Source organism: Bombus terrestris, chromosome 1 (assembly GCF_910591885.1).
Source record: "Bombus terrestris chromosome 1, iyBomTerr1.2, whole genome shotgun sequence".
NCBI lineage: Eukaryota > Metazoa > Arthropoda > Insecta > Hymenoptera > Apidae > Bombus > Bombus terrestris.
Genome location: NC_063269.1, coordinates 8,589,497 through 8,612,013, shown reverse-complemented (window position 1 = coordinate 8,612,013; position 22,517 = coordinate 8,589,497). Strand labels below are relative to the sequence as shown.

At 37.0% G+C, this 22,517-nt stretch overlaps 1 protein-coding gene across 8 annotated transcripts in view; it reads right to left on the bottom strand.

Moving 5' to 3' along the window:
• The window catches only part of LOC100643794 (nucleolysin TIAR), a 580,836-nt gene that overhangs the window by 64,068 nt on the left and 494,251 nt on the right, over nt 1-22,517 (bottom strand). For all 8 annotated transcript variants that reach the window (XR_007223602.1, XR_007223608.1, XR_007223603.1 and 5 more), the window contains one exon: nt 4,872-4,947. Coding sequence is in view for 3 of the 8 variants with exons in the window: in XM_048404767.1 (XP_048260724.1) it covers nt 4,872-4,947 (76 nt within the window). In the remaining 5 variants the exon portion in view is untranslated. The remainder of the gene's footprint in view (nt 1-4,871; nt 4,948-22,517) is intronic.

The window sequence follows — 22,517 nt, the reverse complement described above, 5'->3', positions numbered from 1 at the left end:
CTACTTAATAAATTAACTGAATTCGTACAGATTGAATCCACTTATTTGACTCCTTATTATGTGTGAACGAAAAATAATAGGGAAAATTGGTGAAATCCTATTTATTCTTATTTATTTCGCACGAGTTCAGACAAATGGAATTCTATCGTATTAGGAAGTACGTGTTATGAGGAATTGTTATCTCAAATATAGTAAGAGTTTTAATCTTTCTAAGAGAGAACCATTCACAAATGCAATACAGCGTAGAGAATAAAGAATTTATTGCAGATGGTATTAGAAATTTGAGACCACGGAGTCGTTCCTTTCTCCATGATGTTTCTCGATGCGGGTGAACTTAATACGAGCTTCGAAATTCTCTCCGATCTGCCGTATCTCCCCTCGATTCTTCGAAATCCATGGGAATATATCCAGCAAGCGAATCTTCGATTACCGCTATATGTTCGATTTTCGATCGAACGTAAAATAAGCCTTCGTTTTTTAGTAAAAAAACACTTTCGAAGTTATCGCGTGGCGACAGCGTTAGCCAGGAGAGAGATGATGCAGTTTGCTCCGGAGATGGGTAACAAAACAGGCACTCGTATCCGTCTATCCATAAGTCCATTACAGGATTCGTATGAAAAATAAGGAAGAATCGTGGGAGTGAACAGAAGGAGACAGCGAAGACGGGAGGCAGGAAGAGGCAAAAGCAGAACGGTAACCCGTGGTAAGACGGCCGTAGAGAAGAAATGGATGTGGAATAACAGAGAACGACATCGGTTGTGACGCACACAACCGCGCGTATTTCACGTAAATGCGAGTAGTCCGTGACAGCGTGCCGCTGGCAGTTGGACGGCTCTGATGCGAAGAAGGACGGATAGGAAATCTAAAAATATTCTTCCGTCGCGAAGGAATCCCCCCGAAAAGGTTGACTGTTCGAAAAGCTCTTCGGGAGTATGTACGAAAGAGGGGATGTTTCCCTTCTTTCCTAGTGGCATTCCGGTGGTACCCCACCCTTATCGCCATTTGCGCCATTTCGAGGACTCTTGGGTCTGCCTTTTGCCTCGTTTCCCCAACCGTTACCTTCCATCGCTCTCTCGTCTCGTTCTCTTCTTTCCTCTCGAATACCGCGAGGAACTTAGCATCATACCATTGGCATCACCGTCATCTTCAAGCAGACCTTTCTACTTTTCTCTGTGCTTCTTATCCTACGACATCGTTGGCCTGCCCCCTTCCCCCTCCCCAATTCCCTTCGTAGGATAAAGTATTTCCGATTCGAATTTCCATTCCCGATATGACGTCGCGCGTTCGCGTGGTTAGCCTAGATAGACCGACAGACCGAATGCTCGCCTCTAAGCCGATTCTAAACTACGGTCGATAACTTGCAGTTTCCTAGCCTCCGACACCCTAACCCCTGGACGAGTAGGAACGGCTGAATGCACCTTCGTAGCCCCTTCCACTTTCCGTGACCAGACCGTTTATACGACACGCCGTGCCGCGTCGGCCGTCCTACCGACCTCGTCGCCCAGACCTGCCTAGTTCCAGCTGTCTAAGCACACATCAAATCGAATTTCTTGTACGGCCTGAGACGCCTATAGGCCATTCGTGACTCCCCGAGCAGCGACACCCAGCTGCTTTACACGCATTACTAAGTCATAGGCTCCATGGTGGCATGCGACGTCGGATTACGTGGCTCTAAAGAAACATAGACACTCACAAACATAGGTACACATATATATATAGACACGCCTGTTTTCACGTGGACGAGAGACGTGGCCATCCGATCTGTCGAGGCTTTTTCGACCGATTTCGAGTTTCTATCGATCGTTAAAGACATGGTTCCGAGATTTCGAACACGAACCGGGATCCATCGATCGGATATTTTATGGGAATATTATGTCGACACCGGAAATTTTGGAATCAACAGCCACGTGGAAATTAAGAATATGAAATGAATTTTTTGCTCTTCTCCCGCATCGGCTTCCGACCTTATTCCAGCTGGGATTTTATCGACGGAACGTTATGAAAGCCTTTTTTCCTCCCGATTTCTTGATTTATTGCCGACGGATTTATCGATTCTGCTTCTTGTCGTTTAAAGTGGCCGAACCTCTCGCTGATTTCGCTGTTGGCGTCATTTTGTACGCGTGTTTGTACACTATCGTGCAATGCTATTTTTATTTCGTCTTCCACACGGTATTTTCAGTTTCTCAATGATATTTACGTACTTCAAACGCGTTTAAAAAGATTTTAGGGGAAAGAAACAGAAGATCTGAAAGAAGAGGTGCGACATAATTTAATCCGTAAAAGTCCTTACAAGTATGCAATGTAGTTGAAAACTTAAAAAAGTACGAGAAATCCTAAATATTAACAAGCAAAGTATCATTTACGTTTTAATGAAAAAGGAGAACGATATATCTCATTGATTCATCACTATTAAAAAATTTCTCGAATTTGTCATATTTCTCCACAAACTTTTACATTTTCCGTGGAACATAATTTTATTCTGCCGCTTATTTGGTTAATTTCTATGGCCCGAGTTCCTCTGATAAAAGTATATAATGTATCTCTATAATTGCGTTAAACTTTAATTTCGTGCCATTAATCGGTGTAGTTAAAATTATTATTAACGTAGCGATGTGTCTTGCGGCATAAAAAGTAATAACGTCCAATTTATTGATCTGCAGTGAAGCTATAAAAGTTGGAAGCAGCTAGAATCAAGTAGCAAGAATTCTCAATGAGAATTGGTTAAGAACATTCTACAAGTTGCTAACATCATATAATAAAAAGAAAGAACAAATTGACCAGAATTCGAAAATTACTGGTATTTGTGTAAAAGCAATCCGTCATCAAGCATTTAAATTGGTTCAAAGCTTATCATTATTTGCATCTTATTTTGCATCTGCAAAGATGAAAATATTTATCGCAAAGAAGAGATTCAGAAGATTAATACAAGAAAATCCTCTGTTTCATATGTTACAGATTTCAATCGATTGAAACAGGTGTTTCTTGTTGATCTACAAACCATAATCAGTAGAATTAGGATAGGTCACGCGGCTCTAACCCACTCATGCTTATTAGATAAGCAAGAACCCCAATCTTTGAACGATATAACGTAATATACCAACTACCATCGAGCATGTCATACTGCAGTGGAAAAACTGCGACGCTACGAAAAGAATAGTAAATCTGCCAAACGATATGAACAGACGATTAAATTCAGAAGAAAAGTTAATAAATCCTGCGCGATCTTCATTCACGCCATAGCTACACCAAAATCTGTAAATTACCAAATCCTAATTAACGATATAGAATATAAACGAAGAAGCGTACGGCGATGCCAAATGACTTCGACGTCGAAGCAATATTAAAATTAATAATAAAAAGAAAGACTATTTCTCCCACTAACCAAACGTACCCACAATTTCGTCACTCCGGTTTTCTGCTTTCTCGCGCATTAATCAAAAATTCTATCCGTGCCAAAGGCTCTCTCGCCAACGTTGCTCGGGGAACCTAGATGCGAGTTACACGGTTCGATGCTCATTAAACGCAGCGATCTCGAGTAACATAATCGAGGCCGAAGGAAAACGAGAATCCGGGGAATTCGCATTTCCTCGTACATCTTAAGAGAGCCAGGATGTTGGACGATGATCAGAGCCCGCGATTTAGGTATGTGTATCCGGCGGTCGAAGGATATAGTGGCAGTAGGATACGAGTGTTGTAAGGGTCGGGGGCGAAAGAGGTGAGCCAAGGGGCGGGGAAGAGTGAAGTGGAGAAATTTTCGCGTGTTCCTCGAGGTTAACGGAGACACCCGGAAAATTTATACTTCGGCAATAGTAATACCGTGGGTGTGAGGCAGGTGCCGGCGGTGGTCCAGATCGATAGAACATTAAAACAGAGGGGAAACGAGAGGGTCCGTACCTTGGGGGCAGTCGCCCCGACGAATAACCTCACCATAAACGGTGGCAAGGCTTCTTTTACTTACGGTCGTACATTTAACTTCGCCGTGATTTACGTCGCGGATTTTGGCGGGTCACGGTAAAAGTCGTTCCACACGACCCGTCTCCTTTCGAAAAATGATACTTTAAAGCGTCACGCGTTGGACCCTCTTTCCTATTTAATCAACGAAATTTCTCGCGCGAGTTACAGAGTTACGGAGTTCTCGAGTTACGGAGACACGGATAAGGAAAACGTGTACAGTGTACAGAAGCATATAGTCGATGTTCTTGGTATTTTTCTTTCCACAACGGTTTCATTTATATTAATAAATAAATTGTGTAATTGTTTTCATTACGTACTTTGCATAGGATGTAATTCAGAGATTCAAATATAATATTCATGCTCACGAGAAATGCTTTCTTCAAGTTTCAGGTGAAGTTAATATCGTTTGGTTTGTCTTCGATTTGAAAGGAACATTAGTTAGATGACGAAATGTTATTCTTAGTTTCATGTCTGTTGATATTGGTTCTTTAAATTGAGAAATATGAACCATTTTAAGCATTCATTTTTTACCAGATATTAGGATTACCTGGTGCTTTTAATTAATTATGATGCTTATTGTGTACACTATATTAGTGGAAGTGTTTGCAGTTAATGGGAAAGGCTTTTAGTTGTGATATATATATAGAATCTACGATAGAAGAGATAGTAACTACAATTTTACTTGTGCTATAGATTTCCAATATTTTTTGGAAAGGCAATTTGCAAAAAAGAAGAAGAATAAAGAAGAGGAAAACAAGCTTATATCGTAGCTAAGGCTCATTTTCTCTTGTTAAAATTATTATCTTAGCTACAATTTCATATCCTTTGAAATTTCGGTAAATTTGCATTATTTAAAATAATTACTTTATGGTCGAGCAAGTTAATAATAAACGTAATTAAACTTGTGTAAGACTTACCGCTTTTTTAACAAAGGAAACGAACCCATATCCTTTGGATTTGAGCGTCTGTGGATCTCTTACAACTCTGCAATCTCTGCAACAGAAACAAGTTCATTTGTTAAATATAAATTTTCTAGTGTGCTTGAAAATTACTTGCGGTAATATAACGCGAAAGTTTTTTCCATGTTCAAAGGCTCATTTCCATAATCAACCTTCCATCTTTCTAAATTTTAATTAAGCTTTTTTTAACAGCGATATTAGTGGTACGAAAATAACGTTTCAGCATTCCATGCAACATTGAACATATCTCTAATTAACCAAAGTAAAATCCAGAGATTTAAATTCTGCTAATCGTATAACATCCAACAAGGTTACATTAAATTAGATAATTTACAATACTTTTTACATTTTTTCCATAATATTTATACTTATTTCATGCATACAATACGAGAGAGCGAAATCCAACGAGGAAACCCCAGCACTCGTTTTCAATCGAAAAGTTCAAGCAATTTTCACAAGATTGAACATTGAACGTACGAGTATTATTCCCTCGTATTGAATAACCAAGAACGAACTTAAAATATGCAACTATTTCTATTACATCCTGTCCATTTATTTAGTTACGGGTGTATAGAAGATTTTTTTTTTTGAAAAAGAATGAAATTTCATCTATCGGGAGAACCTCGCGTAGTTTTAAATAATCAAACATAGTGTCCATGTCAATGGATTGTAACACGGTTAATTAAGTCTATCCTCATTAAATATCTCTCATTAAAATATCATCATTGTACATTCTACGGCTCCTGGTGATTTAATTAAAACAATTCAAAATTTCCAATATATTCCATTTCTTTTTTTTTTCATGTTGTAACGTAGTTGTAAGTTGAAATAAATAAGTAATCACACCTACTTCGTAAACTGATCGAAAAACCAGAAATAAGTTACAAGAAAGCAGTACGCACTATAATCTTGTTATTACCTTGAATTAACAGATAGGGGTTCCGTGACATTTGGCAATCATTCCATTTACCTCATTTCCCCGATACAATGTAACACGAAAGCAACAGATTAGCGGAAGCAGCTCTTTTTCGAACTTAACGAGACACCTCTCTAATAGCGCGTTGCTTTTCCCACCGGCCGGTTAATGAGATGTAATGGTTTTTCAGAATTTCGCGGGACCGAAAAATCTGCTCTTGACCAGTTATTATGAATTAATAACGGCTGAACGATGGGTTCAATTTATTCCACGTGCCGGCGAATTTCGAAGCATTTCGTGTTCCCCCGAAAACTGCCAACAACATTGTCGAGCGAGTTGGAGCCCAGTTGTTGGACGCCCTCAAATTCTTCCTCATAATTAAGATTCCAGCAATGCCTGTCAGACAAAATTAGGAATACTCGTGCACGGGGTAACTCCTCTGCGTCGTTCTTCTCTCGACTTAAATAAAATATTCTTTCGGCCAGTGGAAGCTGGCATGCGGCTCGAATAAAGTTTCAGGTTATAGGTCTGACTAATTTGTCGTCTCGTATCGTCTCTAATTTATTTTTCGTTGCGTACTATACGATAGAATTCAATGAAAAAGAGAAAAGTTTGACGAAAAAGGATGTTGTTACTTTGTTTCCATTATCAACGAGAAGATCATTTATAACGCTTTGGTATTTTTATATTAATTTTGTATTTGATTTTTTCGAGAGCGAATCTATTTTATTTATGGCTGCTATTGACTGTAACAAAAATTTGATTATACGTAGCGATATACCTGGACTAATTACGAAGGAATTTAAGCGGTCCTTTCTGTATGAAAAATTATCTATCGTATTTTAAAATTGAATGTCAATTTTAACGAATTTTAAGTCTAACATTTTTTCGTACGGTCCTATGTGGCTCTGTCGCGTTAAAATTTGATTAAAATTTTCCGAGTTTTACGATAGTTATAAGAAATTGAGGTATACAACTTACATTTTCATCTTTTACAATTTAACGTGTTATATATTATTTAAAATTATAAGTAAAAGTTGAAAATGATGCAGTATGGAATGAAAAATATAATGTTTTATCTTGACGTAATATCTGTGAGGAGATACGAAATTGTGACGTTATATATATTGAAAAATAAATGTTCATCTTCTGAGAAATGCCAAAACTTGGCATTCCCACTTTTTCTCGTGGACCCTTCGTATATTTCCAATGTTAGATGATACATTCAAGTTTATCAAAATATTTTATTCAAATAATATCTGGCAAAAAGGACAAACGCCCTAAGAAAGCCATCCAGTTTGTTCCAAATGCATTAAAATGATTGCAGAAAGCAGCGGTTTGACAATGTTGTATTTATCTTCGTTACACTCTCCCGCGCCGGTTCCTCGAAATGGAAGGACTCGATCCTTTTTTCGACCGGAAGAGTAATCATTAGACACGTAATGCGCGGAACATTTTTATCGCGACTTAACTTATTACGCTTAAAAGGGTCGGCAAAGAACATTTTCCATAATGCAACTGGATAAAATTGTGAAAAGCAGTAGCAGATATCGGAATCTTGGGGAGGCGGAGGAAAAAATTGAAATTGGAAAAGGAAAGAGTCGAGCTCCAAGAAAGATTGAAAAAGCGTTGGGCAAAAAGACAGAACGCGAAAAGGGATGAAAGAGTAGGCAAGCAAAATTACGTGATTCAGGGAGCAGTATTACGTTAGTTTCTCATCCTAGTTTATCTTCTTTCTCTCTGTTATATGCAACCTTTTCGGTTTTACTTGTTTTCTAGCAATTTCCTCAGTCACTAGAGCAATTAATCGCTTACAGCGCGCGATTCGAAAGAACTGAACGCAACGAAACGAAATAACAGATAGGTATAGGCACGAGTAAAACAAAACGATTATAAAACACGCTTCGTGCACGAATCGGATGCTAAATGAAATACAAAAATAAGTTTAATTACCGTATATGAATCGTGAATAATTAGTCGAAGCAACGAAACTGCCTACAGACAAGTTGCTTTATTTCTATCCAAGAATTCTTTATGCCTCGATCTCATTATAATTTCAAACGAGAAGAAAATGTTTAACGTTCTAGGAAATGTTTAGCATAGAAATCCTTGAAAATGATACGAAATTGAAACTGACGCGAGAAACGTAGCAGGATTAAATACCAGATTTATAATGTATAATTTATTTGTAAGAAAAATGAAATTATACGTAAAAGGATTAGCCAAAATATCATTTAAATGACGGATTAACTCGGCAAATAACAAATTAAAAATATTTAATTTTTCTCACAAAATCTCAACTTCCATTTCTAATGGAACACAAGATAATTACAGATATAATTGTGTTGCATGCGAAGTTTCTTTAATTTCATTCTACATTTTCCACGTTACATTCTCCGCCATGCAATAAACCGAGTTAAGAAGGTCAAGTACGAAGAGACCGGACAAGCACTAGTTTCGAGTAAATTTTACTCAAAACTACTATGTTGCGCAAGAAGCTAAACAAAGTTGCGGTCAACAGTAAACACGGCCTTTCAGCGGAGTTATGCATTTACTTTCTCTCTTCGCCACTAAATACTTATACTCGCTTAAATTGCTTTTCACGTCGACGTCAGTATTTAGTCAGCCCTTAATCGTCCTCGTTTTTACGTAATAAAGAACAGAGCGCGTCTTCAATGATTAACCCACTGCGGATTCGCGAAGAAATGATATTTGAAATTTTCGTGGTATCATTTCATATATAATGATTGCAATTTTATTATAAAAGAAGGAATATCAATGCTTAAATTAAAAAACTGATTTTAATTCCATGTGATTTTCATTTATATATTCCGAACAAATTATATTAATTGTAGCAGAGTAGTAGCTTCCTCTTTCACCTTTTCAAATTCAATATAGTCGATATCTATGTGATGAATTATGTGTTAAAGAGTAGAATAAAATTGAAAAATGATTAAGCTGAATCATATTCGCTAGATTCATTTACAATATAAGTACATTTTACAACGAAAGGATTGATTTTATACCTGTGTTAGTTAAAAACCTTTTATTCTTCGGTAAAGTACGTGGGCAAGAACTATGAACATCTAAAGTCTTCAATCTTTCTGATTATTACCATATACGTAATATGTATATATGTATATATATATATAAAAGCTATTAGTTTATGAACATCTATATATATAGAAGTAATTAGTAATAATTATATTTTTCACCCAGGTCTCTACGACAAATTGACAAAATTCTCTATAAATTTGTTGCCTTCGTAAAAATGTTCCCTGTTCGAGATGGGCAAAACCATCATATCAAAGGCGGCCGTAACGCGATCTTTTACCAAATATTTCTTACAAATTACAGAGCAAACGTAGCAGCGAATCTTCTTTCGAGTGATCCGCGTGCCAGCCAAATCGCGCCATTGTTTCCTGCGACTTTTCAGTGAATGCCGGCGAATGTCACAGTACACGAACATGAGTAATAGTCAATATAAGTTAGATGTAGAGCACGCCAGTCGCATATGTCGTTGCCCACACTTCAAGTCTCCCACCCTTCGTTCTTCCTCATTCGATATAGCAGCCGCGAACTCTCCCCGCTGCACGTTCTCATTGCGCGTTTCAACCCCTGTCCACCCATTCCAACCTCCTAGTGCTGTCCCCTTCTCTCGTCTCGCCTGTACTTCCCCTCGGCGCATCACGCCTCACCCCTTTAAATACGATCGGTCCTCTTTTCGTTCCCTCTTTTCGTTCGTGTTCTATGCGCGACACTTCACGAGGAACGAAACAATCGCCAGCAACGCCATGGATTTACGTTTTCACCGCTAAAAATCGTAAATTAATGCACGGTTATTGACGCGATAAATCTCGAAATTTAATTCAAGTTCCATCGAGAGCTGTCGAGATCCAGCGACACCCTCCCTTCCTCTTTGGTCGCGTGATATAACCGCGACAATGGCGGTAGATACGCAGCCTGCACGACAAAACCCAGATAGGATAAAGAGTTAGTTTGAATTTATTGCGAAACGTAGTGGCCGAACACGCGCGATGGCCGTCAGGTTGAATCTCGTCGTTGCCCAGCACCGATGATTCAAATTCCACGCCCTAGACACAGCGTCCGGTCATACGAAAGCCAGGCATGTCTTTCATCCTATCAATCCCGAGCAAGTCTTTATTCCATCGGGCTGTCGCGATCCTTGCCACGACGTGTTTTATTTATTGGCTCGTAGCCTAGTCGAGTTTGAAACCGGAGCACCGTAAAACTGGTCCGCGACTATCGCGAAGCAGTTTCACGCAACTTCCACGAGAACCGTTTTACGACTGATATTATATCTACATATACATATGAGTTTGATGATTTGATCAACAATTCCAATATGTATGAGTTTCTTAGTACGTAAATGAAATGTATAAGAAGATTGGCCAGAAGGGAAGAGAAAATTAACTGACAATGAGCAATGTACGAGTATCGTGTTTTTATAGTAATTGTGGTAGTACGTGTGTATGAACTTTGTTTTATGTCACATTTGAATGTGGGACTACGATGGAGATAAAGAGTACAACATTCAATGAAATTGGTCTATTTAAATACAAAATTTTATTTGCTTATTTCTATAACTATTTGCGAAGATACTGTTTCTTTAAATACATAAAATCATCAATTCCTTACCTTACATTCCTAGTTAATAATGAGTTATGTGCTAGATCTCTCTTTTTTAGGGTTATATTGATTTAGTGTATTTTTATTTTTTAGATAGGTAGCCTAAAGTATAATGAAATTAGCGAGTTATTTCTTTCATGTTAGTTTCATGCTAGATATCGGTGTATATAATTAATTGTATCGAACGTCACAAGGCTGTAATTACGAGAATAGTACTTACAATATTCGACATAGCCAATTCAGCCTATTGGGATTTGTCTCGTATATTCATTGCAGCTAGCTGAAACTACGATAATATACTCTATGTTTACAATTAATTGTTTCGCCTAATATCCAATACGCTTTTGTTGGCGCTAGTATATTTGTTAAATCGACTATATAAAACGAGTTTAGTTTTTGTTCTTTTTTTAAGAAAGTCTATTTGTATTACACGAACCTGTAAAGCGTTTTTGTACGGCAAAACTGGAATAATAAGAGTTCCGTATAAATGCAACGTTGTCTCGTCTTATCTGACTATCTCGAACAGCATGCATGTCAAAGAACAATAACGTAGCATGGATTGTGGGTAGAATCTTGTCTTTTTGTCCATGTGTTTCCAACCCGTGAAACTTTTACGCGTTAACTGTCATCGCCTGGTACTTTTTCATCCCCTGTCAGCGCTACGTGGCAATCTAGTAGCTGCTATAGAAGCAGTTTTTCTCATCGCACAGGGACTCGAACTCATTAATTACCAATAATAAAAAGGAAGATGCGTCAGCGCGAAAAATCTTTGTACCGCAAAATCTTCCACCTTATCGTATAGGTAAGAATCGAACGGAACCGATGGCGAAGAATATCGCTTTCGAAGGAGGAAAAGCATCGGAGAGAACCACGAGATATGAATGCTGGTTGCTCGGGCTTCATCAATCTAACCTGCTAATCACTCGCGCAGAGTGTCACTCTGCTTGTTCGGCTTGATCGTTATCGTTCGTCGTTGTTGGCACGTGTCTCTACGTCTTCGTTACATTACGCTTCTTACATAAGTTGGTATGTTTGTGTTAGATAGTTGGGAAGCAGTGGTAGATGGTAAATATGCAGATAATATCGTACGTAGTTCTAAAGTCTGCGAGTTTTGCACTCGGAAAGCATTTTAACATCTTTTTGCGCTAATTCGATAACTAACGTGTGATGATTAATTCTGGTAGCCGAAGTTCCACTGTATCAGAATAGAACACGTAACGTATTTTCCTCACAGGCTAAATTTTGTATACGTCTTTTACACATAGTTTTATACACTGTACAACACGATCTCTTGAATTAAAAAATTAGTATCTAGCTTTGCGAAACGAATTGCGAGCTAAATGATTTGGTTTAACAATCGCGTATTTACAAACGCCGCGCGCAATTCTAAATCTATAAAGAAGATACCACGAAACGCGAGAAAGAAAAAGTTCGTTTTCAATCGTCTCTATAAACTTGGACTATGGTGAAAATACCGTTTGGCCTAAACGATGTAACCGGAACCGATTAAATCGATTACAGTTCCGAGAATTCGCGGGAAATATCGTAATCCAATAATTCCACCTGGGTCGATATCGCTTCGCCTCTAACAATCGGCAATTTCGAATGGGGAAGGGGGAAAAACGTTTCCCGTTGTCTCGTATAGCAGCGGTGTGCGTCGACGAGGTTCGCGCGAGAACACGCGACACTGCAAATAATACCGTACTGCTGAACATAGCGAGCTTAGGTGACGAATTCGCGAAACCAGAAAGCAAGAACGTGGAAAAGGAAAAATGAGGAAAGAGAAGGAAAAGAATGGAACGAGGTTAGGAGAAATGAAAGAAGAGCGGAAAGACGTTCGATATCTCGGTAGTCCTTGAAACAAGGCATCGGTGAGGTAGACGACGGAGTTATCGTGCTGCCGGTAGAAACTATTCCGGTATCGGATGAAAACGAAAGGGCGTGCGGCGGGGGAGCGGAAGTGGAAAGGGGGGAGTTTGCTTACTTTTCACTAAGTGCACTCAATGCCGAGCGCGCGAACTAATTGTCGGTGGGATAGGTTGGCCCCGGTCCTGCTGGCTGGCTTGGGCAGAGGTAGATGGGGTTGGAACAAAGTCGTGTGTTCACTTACTACCCAGGGACTCTCGAAGATTCTAGAGTGGGCTTCGATTTCGAGATCGCGATAAATGAAACTGGTCGTCGTGGAAACTCGTTCTTCCTCGACCGCTTCGACAGACCAGTTCGTATTTCCCTCGTTGACGCGTCTAAACCGCTTATTAATGTTCCCAACGCGCTCCTTTTCTTACCTCCTTTTCCTCATAGTCGTACCTTCTCTCGCTTAATTCGTCAAGATCCGTCGAAACTGTCGATCGAAATCAGAAGCATGTTGATTTATGGTGCTTATGAAATTTGGTGGATCGTGATGCGAATAATTCCGGCCAGAGTATACGCGTGACTGAAATCGACTAACACAGATTACTTGAGATTCCTCGACGTACCAACGTATAGGCGAGCGCTCGAGTATTTGGAATTCTGCGGGGTTAAGTTTGAATAATTGCGCGAGAACTGTAAGCGAGGAGCGTGACTATATTCTTTTAGCCGAGTTTCTGATATCTGGAAATATTGGGTACCAGGGAATATTTGTTTGAGAGAAAATATTATTTTGATATTTCTGCGTTTAAATGGATAATATATTTAATGCCAATCAGATTTTCAGTATCCAGGATTATTTCTATGAAAAATGTATTTCTATTTCTTTTTATTACGTAAAATTCTAATATCCTTTCCATTTCTTCTTTTACAGATCTAATAAAATTATTATTCTACCGTCTATAGATTTTTTTTTAATTTCTATCCATTTCAGAAACAAGTATGCAATTAATGGAAATTAATCGATGTTTAGCTCTATCAAATGGTTACGTTGAAATACTTGTTTAATATATTATGATGCCATATACTCGTCATTTCGAAATAACAGCGCGTATACATTGAGCAAGAAATACACTTCTAATTGTAAGTTGCGGTAGCAGTATAATACATTACTACATAATTACTGTAGCAACCCCCTACAGCGAGTTCGTCTTATTTAACTTCTCGGTAACTGCAATTATCCTATTTACTTTAGACGCAAGTACAACACCGGGCTTTGCACGGAATAATTTACCTTTTACACCTTCTTAAATTTGACTTCTCGAGCACTTTGAAATGGCTTCTGATTGTGAAACCGCGATAAAGCGTACTGATTGTTGTAAGATTGTTTTATTTTAGACCAACTCGCTGATAACCAAGACATTCATGCGTTTAATATTACTTTTATTTTGGAATAATTCGCCCCTAATATTAAAGAGTAGTAAAACTTTTATGTTCTCATTTCTGTAGATATAGATTTATATAATTTTTTATAATCTTAATCCTTGCTGAGTTTCTCGGACCATTTTCGAATATCAGTCGTGTTTTTAGGCTGTTAAACCGTTCCTTCGGTTTGATGAAAATACGAAAGGATCGTTCTCGATATGCATGAAATTATGTTTCAACTTTATGCTAAAATAATTAGATTTATGCTTGAAATAGTAGAAGTGTATGAAAAGATTGGGATATAAAAAAAGTTCGTGGATCGCGATAGAGTTAATAGTAAGTAAGATTAAACCTTTACGTAATGTGTATGTTAGATTTATTGTAATTTTAAATTAGTTAAATTAATATTTAAGCCATTCTCGGTTTAATAAATATAAAGAGCTTAAAGTCTAGTTTCGAAATACTGGATTAAACAAGTATAATATTTTAATGTAGTTTTAAAATTTTAGAAGGATTTTTGAACGTCCACCGTAGATCTTTTTTATTGCCCATGGTTCTGGCTATTTAAATTCCACTTTACAATACAAACGTATGAATAAAATCCTTACTTTTTAAAATCGTAATAGGTTCAGTCCCATAAACTTTAGCGACACCGTGTTCGTTATATCAAAATATATACTCAAAAATGTGTGCCCAATTAATTATAAAGTTCATATATTTGTATTGTACAAAACGTTTTATTACTTTGCGTATACGAAAATGTGCTTAGATTTTAGTCGTTTTCCTAACAGTTTGAGATAACTGTCGCATCCAATACTAAATCAAAAAGATTTTCCACATACAAATCGAGGTGTACATGTTGTGACTATGTATATGCATAGTTTACATATCGACTGTGAATAGTTTCAGAAATTCAAATTCTTACAAATGTAACTAAAGAAATGGAACTTAAGTAGGTATTTGTTAATATTTCATTTTTGATATTTTGAATATCATTGAATATTATACCGTTTCTCTGTATTTTAATGCTTTTAATTACCACACACGTATTCTCAAAATCAGCTTTTCATAGATTCGCTGTAAATTACCTTGAAATTAAAAGCACGACCCGAACTTGCCCTAGTTTATATTTGTATCTAGCAAGTACGCGTAAATCGACAACTCAGATATGCTGGTTACTCGAACGAACAAATGGAAGATCGTTAATAATGTTTGCCACATAATGAAATTAACGCGAAAACAATCAAACGTTAAACGATACTCAACTTGCAGTCAATAACGTGACGCGGTGGCATTTTAGAAACGCGGCATCGTTGCAGACCATTATAAACCCTTTTTACCCCTGTTCACCGATTTACCTTTCGCCCCTATCGTTCTCATCCCTCTTTCGCCGTTCACCTCTATAACCAAAGGGTTAACCGGGTCTGGCGTAAGCGAGATTATTACCTAGATAACTGGAAAATTAACTGCAAAATGCGCTGTTTTACTCCCGGCGAACGGGGTTATGGTAATTTTAATAACATATTTATTGCTCCCCGACTGTCCGCGGTGGCCGCACAAAAGGCTACACACTAGAATCGTAGGCGAGGACCGATAACGCGCTGCTGATTACGCTCGCGCTATTTTGCGAACTTTGTCGGCACCGAATTCATTCGGGCGGTAAGCCAAGTATTGAGAATTTATGGGCTTTCTCTGCACCGGTGCGTGATATGCGTGTAATGTTTACGATATGAAGCGATCTGCATTGTCGTTCTTGCAGTACGGCCACGCTTAATGGTGAATTATTGCCATTCGATGAGCTGAGAAAATCGCCGGTCCCATCTTTTCAATTTTTCTTCTCCTCTTCTTCTTCGTTTACTTTTTTCTTTTTTTCTTATTTTAGTATCAATAATTAATATTATTATAATTTCTAATTTGTGACTTGTAAAGGTTCGCTAATAATATTAGTTCAATCGTGTAAGGAAGTTCTAATAATAAACTTTGCGAGAATGTTATATTTTTGAAACAGAGAGATAGAGATAGATAGATAAATAGATAGATAGAGATAGATAGAGAGAGATAGAGAGCTCATATCGCGGGTTAGTCGGAAACTATAATTCGTACAAAATCGTAAACCACAATGGGTGTGGACATGGATGTACGTGTATATCATTTATATGACATTACAACGTGGTACGTTGGTCAGCGTATCGTGGTTTTGTTTTTTTGCCCGTCAAATACGGCGAAAAGCTTTTTGAGCGAGAAAATGGACGGGAGGGAAATTCGGAGTAACGCAGACGAACAAATGGGCAAATTAATTAGAGCAGAATTTTAAAAAGCAACGGCCGCTAACGCGATCTAACCGGGAAATAAACAGCTCGTAATTTTTTGAGCCGCGCATTTCATTGCATTTAAGCTTCCGGCCGTATTTCTGCCGAGTCCTGGTGCATTCTTTACGCGTAATGGAATCCATCCTGTTGTTTACGCGACAATTATCGTGCCGCGAAATCCTTGAAAGCATGTTATGAACGAATTTCATTTGTCATACGTCATACTGAATTTCTGAATCGTTTGCAAAATTTTGAAAAAGAATATCCGTAACGCGCGAATTCGATTGCGTAGAGACGGTAATTAAGTTTGTAGGAAAAGAAAGTGGTGCTTACATCGCATCAGATTATCAACCACAAAGTCTGCCGTCTATTTTGAATGTATTGATGTAATTAAATTTTATGATATACCTTTTTACTTGTACCTATTCAATTATGCGAGTGTATAAAAAGAAATACGTTAAAATTAAATAACTTAACTCAAACTATTGTATGTCATCTACGATCCAACGATACAGATCGAGGGATAATTCTACTATCAGGAAAATCGCATGTAACGAAGCAATTACTCATATTCGTTAAAGCTACTTTAATCGCAAACGACTGTGGATGCTTTTGTAGATGGACAGTTGCATCGGTAAATTTGTTGCTATTCGTTTCTAAGTAATTGTATAATATTAAACCGACCTGAGATAGGAAGAGATATCACGTCGTCGTTGAAAGGGAAGATTTAAAGGAAAATGACGTGAAATCTTTCAAGCGAAACTTTTTACGATATAAAATTAACGAAACGTATCGTTATCATTCTGGAAATCTTATCTATTTACAATACAAATTCTACGAAGTGTAAAATCAACATTACTTTTCTCTGAAACTTATTAATCATTTAAATCTCAAAGCAGTAATTAATGAACAGCTGGGGAGAAAACAAAGAACAAAGAAGTTGTCGATGAAGTTTAAACCGTGTTTTGCTGGCCCCCAGCAAAGACTATACAAAGTAAAATATTCGACGAAAGCGCTGACTTAAAATGATCTTTGAAAATCTGACTCGCTTTTAGAAAATTAATGAACGCGAAACTTTCCTATTTCTACCTATCCATTGCAAAAAGTATACCGAAGGACTTTCAACGCTGTTTCAAGGAAAACACACGCGAAACGAAAGCGCCCGGATTGACATTCAATTTTATGTAAACCATAAAAGATCTCCCAGAATAATCCGAAGCGATCAAATTTACGTTACAACTTAATATTTTAAAATCTTCGGAGCACTCTTCAATTAGCATCGATATCACAACGATCGATCCAATAAGAAGACTTATAACAAGAACGCTAACAAACGCGGGCAGCCCAATTTTATTTTAAACATCATTTATGTTTTCAGTTTGCACGTATTTTATCACCTTGGCAAGGGGCAGGTCCGAAAAACGAGATAACAATATGGGATGTGTGTCATACAAGTTAGTGATGGGTTTTACCGATGCTCGTTTCACCAGCGTATCGCTATCAACGGGTGACGTACACGTTGTAACGCCCGCAGTATTCTACACGTTGTCGAATGGCCAGTACTCGAACGAGGCTATTAGCCGGTGTAGTACTTCTGTTTTGAGGCATGGAAAGAATCCTCTATTCTCTCCACGCCCTATCTCACCCTCTTGCACATCCCCACCCTACTCTCACCCTGTTCTACCCTTTGCCCGTTGCTGCATTTTCGACCACTTCGCGATTCTCTGTCCGGTAATTGCATTGCTGTTTTATGACCTTTGAATGGCGCCTGTTGGATTACGTCAAGATGAGAGCGGATATCCTGGTCGTTAAACAATAAAATTATCTGATTACCGAAGGCGCTAACACGTCGTGTAATTTTACCCTCGACCATGTCTTTATCCCTGCAAGCTGGAAAATTTTGTTTGTTCGTCGGGTTTTCGTTCGTTTAGCCGTTGCAACGAGCACGCTCGCTGTGTTATATTCTTTTTTATCTCGTCGACGCACATTCGACGAATATGGTTAGCATACATTATTTCCCAGTTTTTATTTCGTCGAGTTTCTATCGTAATTTGCTTTGCGTTTTTGCCCTACTACATAGCATAGGTGAGCGACCACGACGAGAATTTTTTCGTTCGCATGTATATGTACATACGTATGTATATAGTTGTGTGCGTGACCGAAATTACAATTTGCACAGAACCTAATTATGGCTCGAAACTTTTACGTCAGAGTTTTGTCACTTATCTTCGTCCGCGAAACAAGTAACCGTTGCGATGTTTTATTTCTGCTTTCATACGTTCACCGTTTTTATATCCTAGCAAAAATATGTGCACAGGCACGTTCTCGTTTTGCCATTAATGTTCAACTCGTAATTCCCTTCGTTTAACAAATATAAATACTATCTCTTCTCCAATGATATAATATATGTAAATAGCCGTACGATTGGTGTGCAAATGTTCCTTTTAGTGTATCGAAATAAAGCGTGACGTAAAATGATAGCGCGTATACAGAATGTCTATTCAAAATGTCTATTTATATGAAGAAAAATGAAAGAACTGTGTGTTCCATTTATTGTTATCTTTGTATGTCGTTATATATCGTTTATTATTTTTGGATGCGGTGGATTAGACGAATTTTAGATTTGTCATCATGCTAGATTGCTCTATCTTGTTTTAACTTGTTAAAGGTTTCAAACCAACGGTTTCCTCTATAAATAGCGTATTCAAGAATTATCCGCGGTATTCAAATTTGATAGATGTAATAAATTAATTCAAAAGTGAAGTATCCTTGGGTGAAAATTATGCTTTAATAATTTTGGTAGTATGGAGAATGGGTATATTCTATTGAAATATGAAGTTCAACTCATTAATATGTATTGTATGCTCTCAGCTATGAACCTATATTAAATCAAGGTAGCTAGTGCTATTAATTTAGCTTTAAATGAGTGTAATATCAATCTTCCCATGGTAGTCGATTCAAATCTAGTTCGTTATAAATGTTACAGATTCATTTGATAATGTATTTTTGTTACATAATAAGATTTTGTTGATGCAACAAGAGTACACGTGAAAGATTTTGTTAGAATTTCTATTCTAGAATTAATGACGATTATATTATTTAAAAACAAGAAATATATACCGTTAGGGATCACAGTTGAATATTATATTTCTGTTTCGTTACAAAGTAGACATCTCAAGTCTTTATACGTGTGATCTATCATTTTATTTTTCAAATTGTTTAGATAAAAGATATTACGGTAGATTGCAAAAGTCAATTTTACGACCAATGAAAAGTAATATTTATATTTTATTCGTTGAACTTGCGGAATTACGATTGCATCGTTATCATTATATCAAATGTAGCGTTAAACTATAGTACTTGTATGTATGTTATATACTATCTTTTTATTCCAAACAGTAGATGTTTAACGTGATATCTTTCACGATCATCAATTTGTCAAACTTTCTCACGATTAACAAAATATTAACTAATCAGACGCTGACGAAAATAACGAATGAAAATATTTATGAAAAAATTACTTACGACGTAAGGAAATAAGCGATTCCTAAATAATGGCATAACTAAACTAACAAAACTAATTGACTAAGAAAATAATAAATTTCTAATTACGATAATAATATTTTTTTCGATTATATAACAAAGAAGATTCTGTATCTGCTGATAATAACAACTACACTGGGAAAAGTTACGCATTGCTCTAGGTTTCAACTTTTATCAGTTAGTCGGAAGCGAAGCTCGTTATTTCTTCGAAGACGTTACGGTGGCTTTGTAGATGGGTAAAACAAGTTGCCAGGCCGAGTTAACAGCGAATCGGCCATAGTTCGAGAAAGTTTGCATCTATCGAGGTGCGGTTGATGGTCCATACACGCGAACTTACAATCTCCTTTCTTGAGGTTAACTTCGGCAAGAGCCAAAATAACGAAGGGTTAAGATGCTAAACACAAGGGGTGAGACTGTAGCTTGTCCCTCTGTATGGCTTCGTTAAGAGGATTAAACGGCTTTGAAGTTACGTCAACTGAAATTGTGCTAGATCGAGCGAGAACGCGTCTAGGTGAATCGTGAATCTTTTTTGACATTGATAAGTGGAAAGGATTTAAAGATAAGAAGCCAAAAGTAACTTCATTTTTTACTAATTTGTCAAAAGTTTATAAGTTTTTTATATTATTCGAAACACGAATCTCTACGCTATTTGCATCGATAATAATTATTATTTTCTTCGATTTGACACCCAATTTTGAGTTTTTATTTAACCATTTTCGAAGGCAAGTTTTTTTCCTTTTGATAAATTTTAACATTGTATCGATGATACAAATGAAGCTATTAACGATGATATATCTTCATCTCGGTATGTGATTAGAATGAGGAAATGGTTTTTCCTAAAATATCATATCTGTATCAGAGGTGTGTGGAAATATTTCTTTTTAACTGCACAAGTTTTTGAACAATTTGTAATATACGATTTTATAATATTAATAACTTCCTAGAATGTTAGTTGAATTTGATAAATTATTTAGTTAAATGCGCATTTATCCAATGAAATCGCAAATTTCTGCGTTCTATTTGAAGGAGAGTTTGGCGAGTTCCCTAAAGAAGGCACAGCAGGAAAGGAAATCAATTGAAGCACGAAAGTAAAAAGGCAAGTCGACTCTATGAAGCGGAAAAGTTTCAAAGCCTTACAAATATTTGTAGAATAAAAGTGCTTGAAACTTTGTATTTGTTCGTTTTACAAATTTCAAAAATTTCCTAGCCAACATCAAGATCAGATCAATCGGAAGATTCGGAACTCGCGATATCTGCATTTCTTGCTGTAAGCGAACAAATTCTGCACAAGAGGCTAGTAAATCTTACCGATATGATTATTCAAAGATGCTTATACAAATTTCAGCGTTGAGAAACAGTTTTTTACGTTTCTTAATCGCGCTTTAATCATCCCGTGACACATTTGCCTTTTGCTATTTCATTTAACATCAATCAAATGCCATGAGCTATATCGAAATGATTTTTAATTCCTGTTTCAATACCATTCGTTGTTTCCCCCTGATATCGTTTTGAACGAAAACATTTATTGATACATTTATTTGCATCTAACTAAAAAACATTTATCATTAAAATGTATTAAAGGGTTATACCACTTTCGTAGTTTTAAAAAATCGAAGCTTTTCTCTTTTACAATAGCTCAATGTAATAGTTTAGATTCTTTAAAAAAGAAACTATAGTAATCCATTTTTACGAAAGACAATGACAAAACGTCTTTAAAAATACAATACAAGTATTTTATACATATTTACCGCTACTCACCGTTTTTACTTTCACCAAATGCGTATCAAAATATACGCGAGGAATTCGTAGATTCAATTTGCCCGAAACATTTTATTGGAATCCAATTTTATGAAATCTTCTCAAAAATATCTGGAAAGGACCTGACAAAATCATAATGTACCTTTCACGCTAATAATAAAAATAATGAAAACACTTATAAATTCGACAATGACTTTGTGGCTAATAATACTTCAGAAGCTTTCGAATTACCAACGAGGAATCGCGAATCGCGCGTGTATCCTTAAATGCATCGAATGCTCCCACTGACTCGAACAGTAGCGGTCCACATTTCAGGTGGTACACGTTTGCAAGAAACGCTCGGCGTGTGTAGCGTATATTCGCTCGAAATTCCTTTAGGATATTTTATTCGAGATCAGGTAGAGGAACGCGATGGGAAGATGGCTTGAAGAGTAAGATACAACGAGAAAACGGAGGGGTGTAGTTGGTGGTATTGCGAGCCCGCATCCCACGTGGGATGGAAGTTTGCTCGCGGCTTCGAATGCATTTATTCGAATCTTGATACAAGAATTTATTCCGCTCGCTCGCTCAGCGGTACGACCCGCCTTATTCGCTTTCTATTTGGCGACTTGCCTTTTTCGGTAATCTGTAAGCAGCCACGCAACCTTTCTGCTTCCTCTTGTACTATGAATTGCTAAATTGTCACGAGGGCGACATTTTTTATGACTTCAATTCAGAAGCATCGATGATGTAGATCAGTCACACTGTTGAAATGACTAATGGTTACGCTATAATTTAACGAATAACGCTTTGAAATAATACATTAATAATAAACTAAAAAATAATTTTTTAGTAAAATATCAAGTATAGTATAGTTAGGGATATTAAGGATTGTTAAGGATAGTTCAATGTACATAAGATTGTCTTGGGATACTACGAATGTTAGTAGAATTATCGTGTTGTTAATAACGTAATTGGTAATTGTCATATTAAGAGCATGGAAACTTGCAAACAATTCTTTCTATATATATATAAGTAATAAGGGATATGAAAGCATATTCAGTATCGATGTATTCGATAATACATGTAAATAAATACGACGAAAAAGATATATTTTAAGATTATCTTAAGATTTATGATTATAGTCATGTTCGTGTAGAATACTGTTTTAGAATA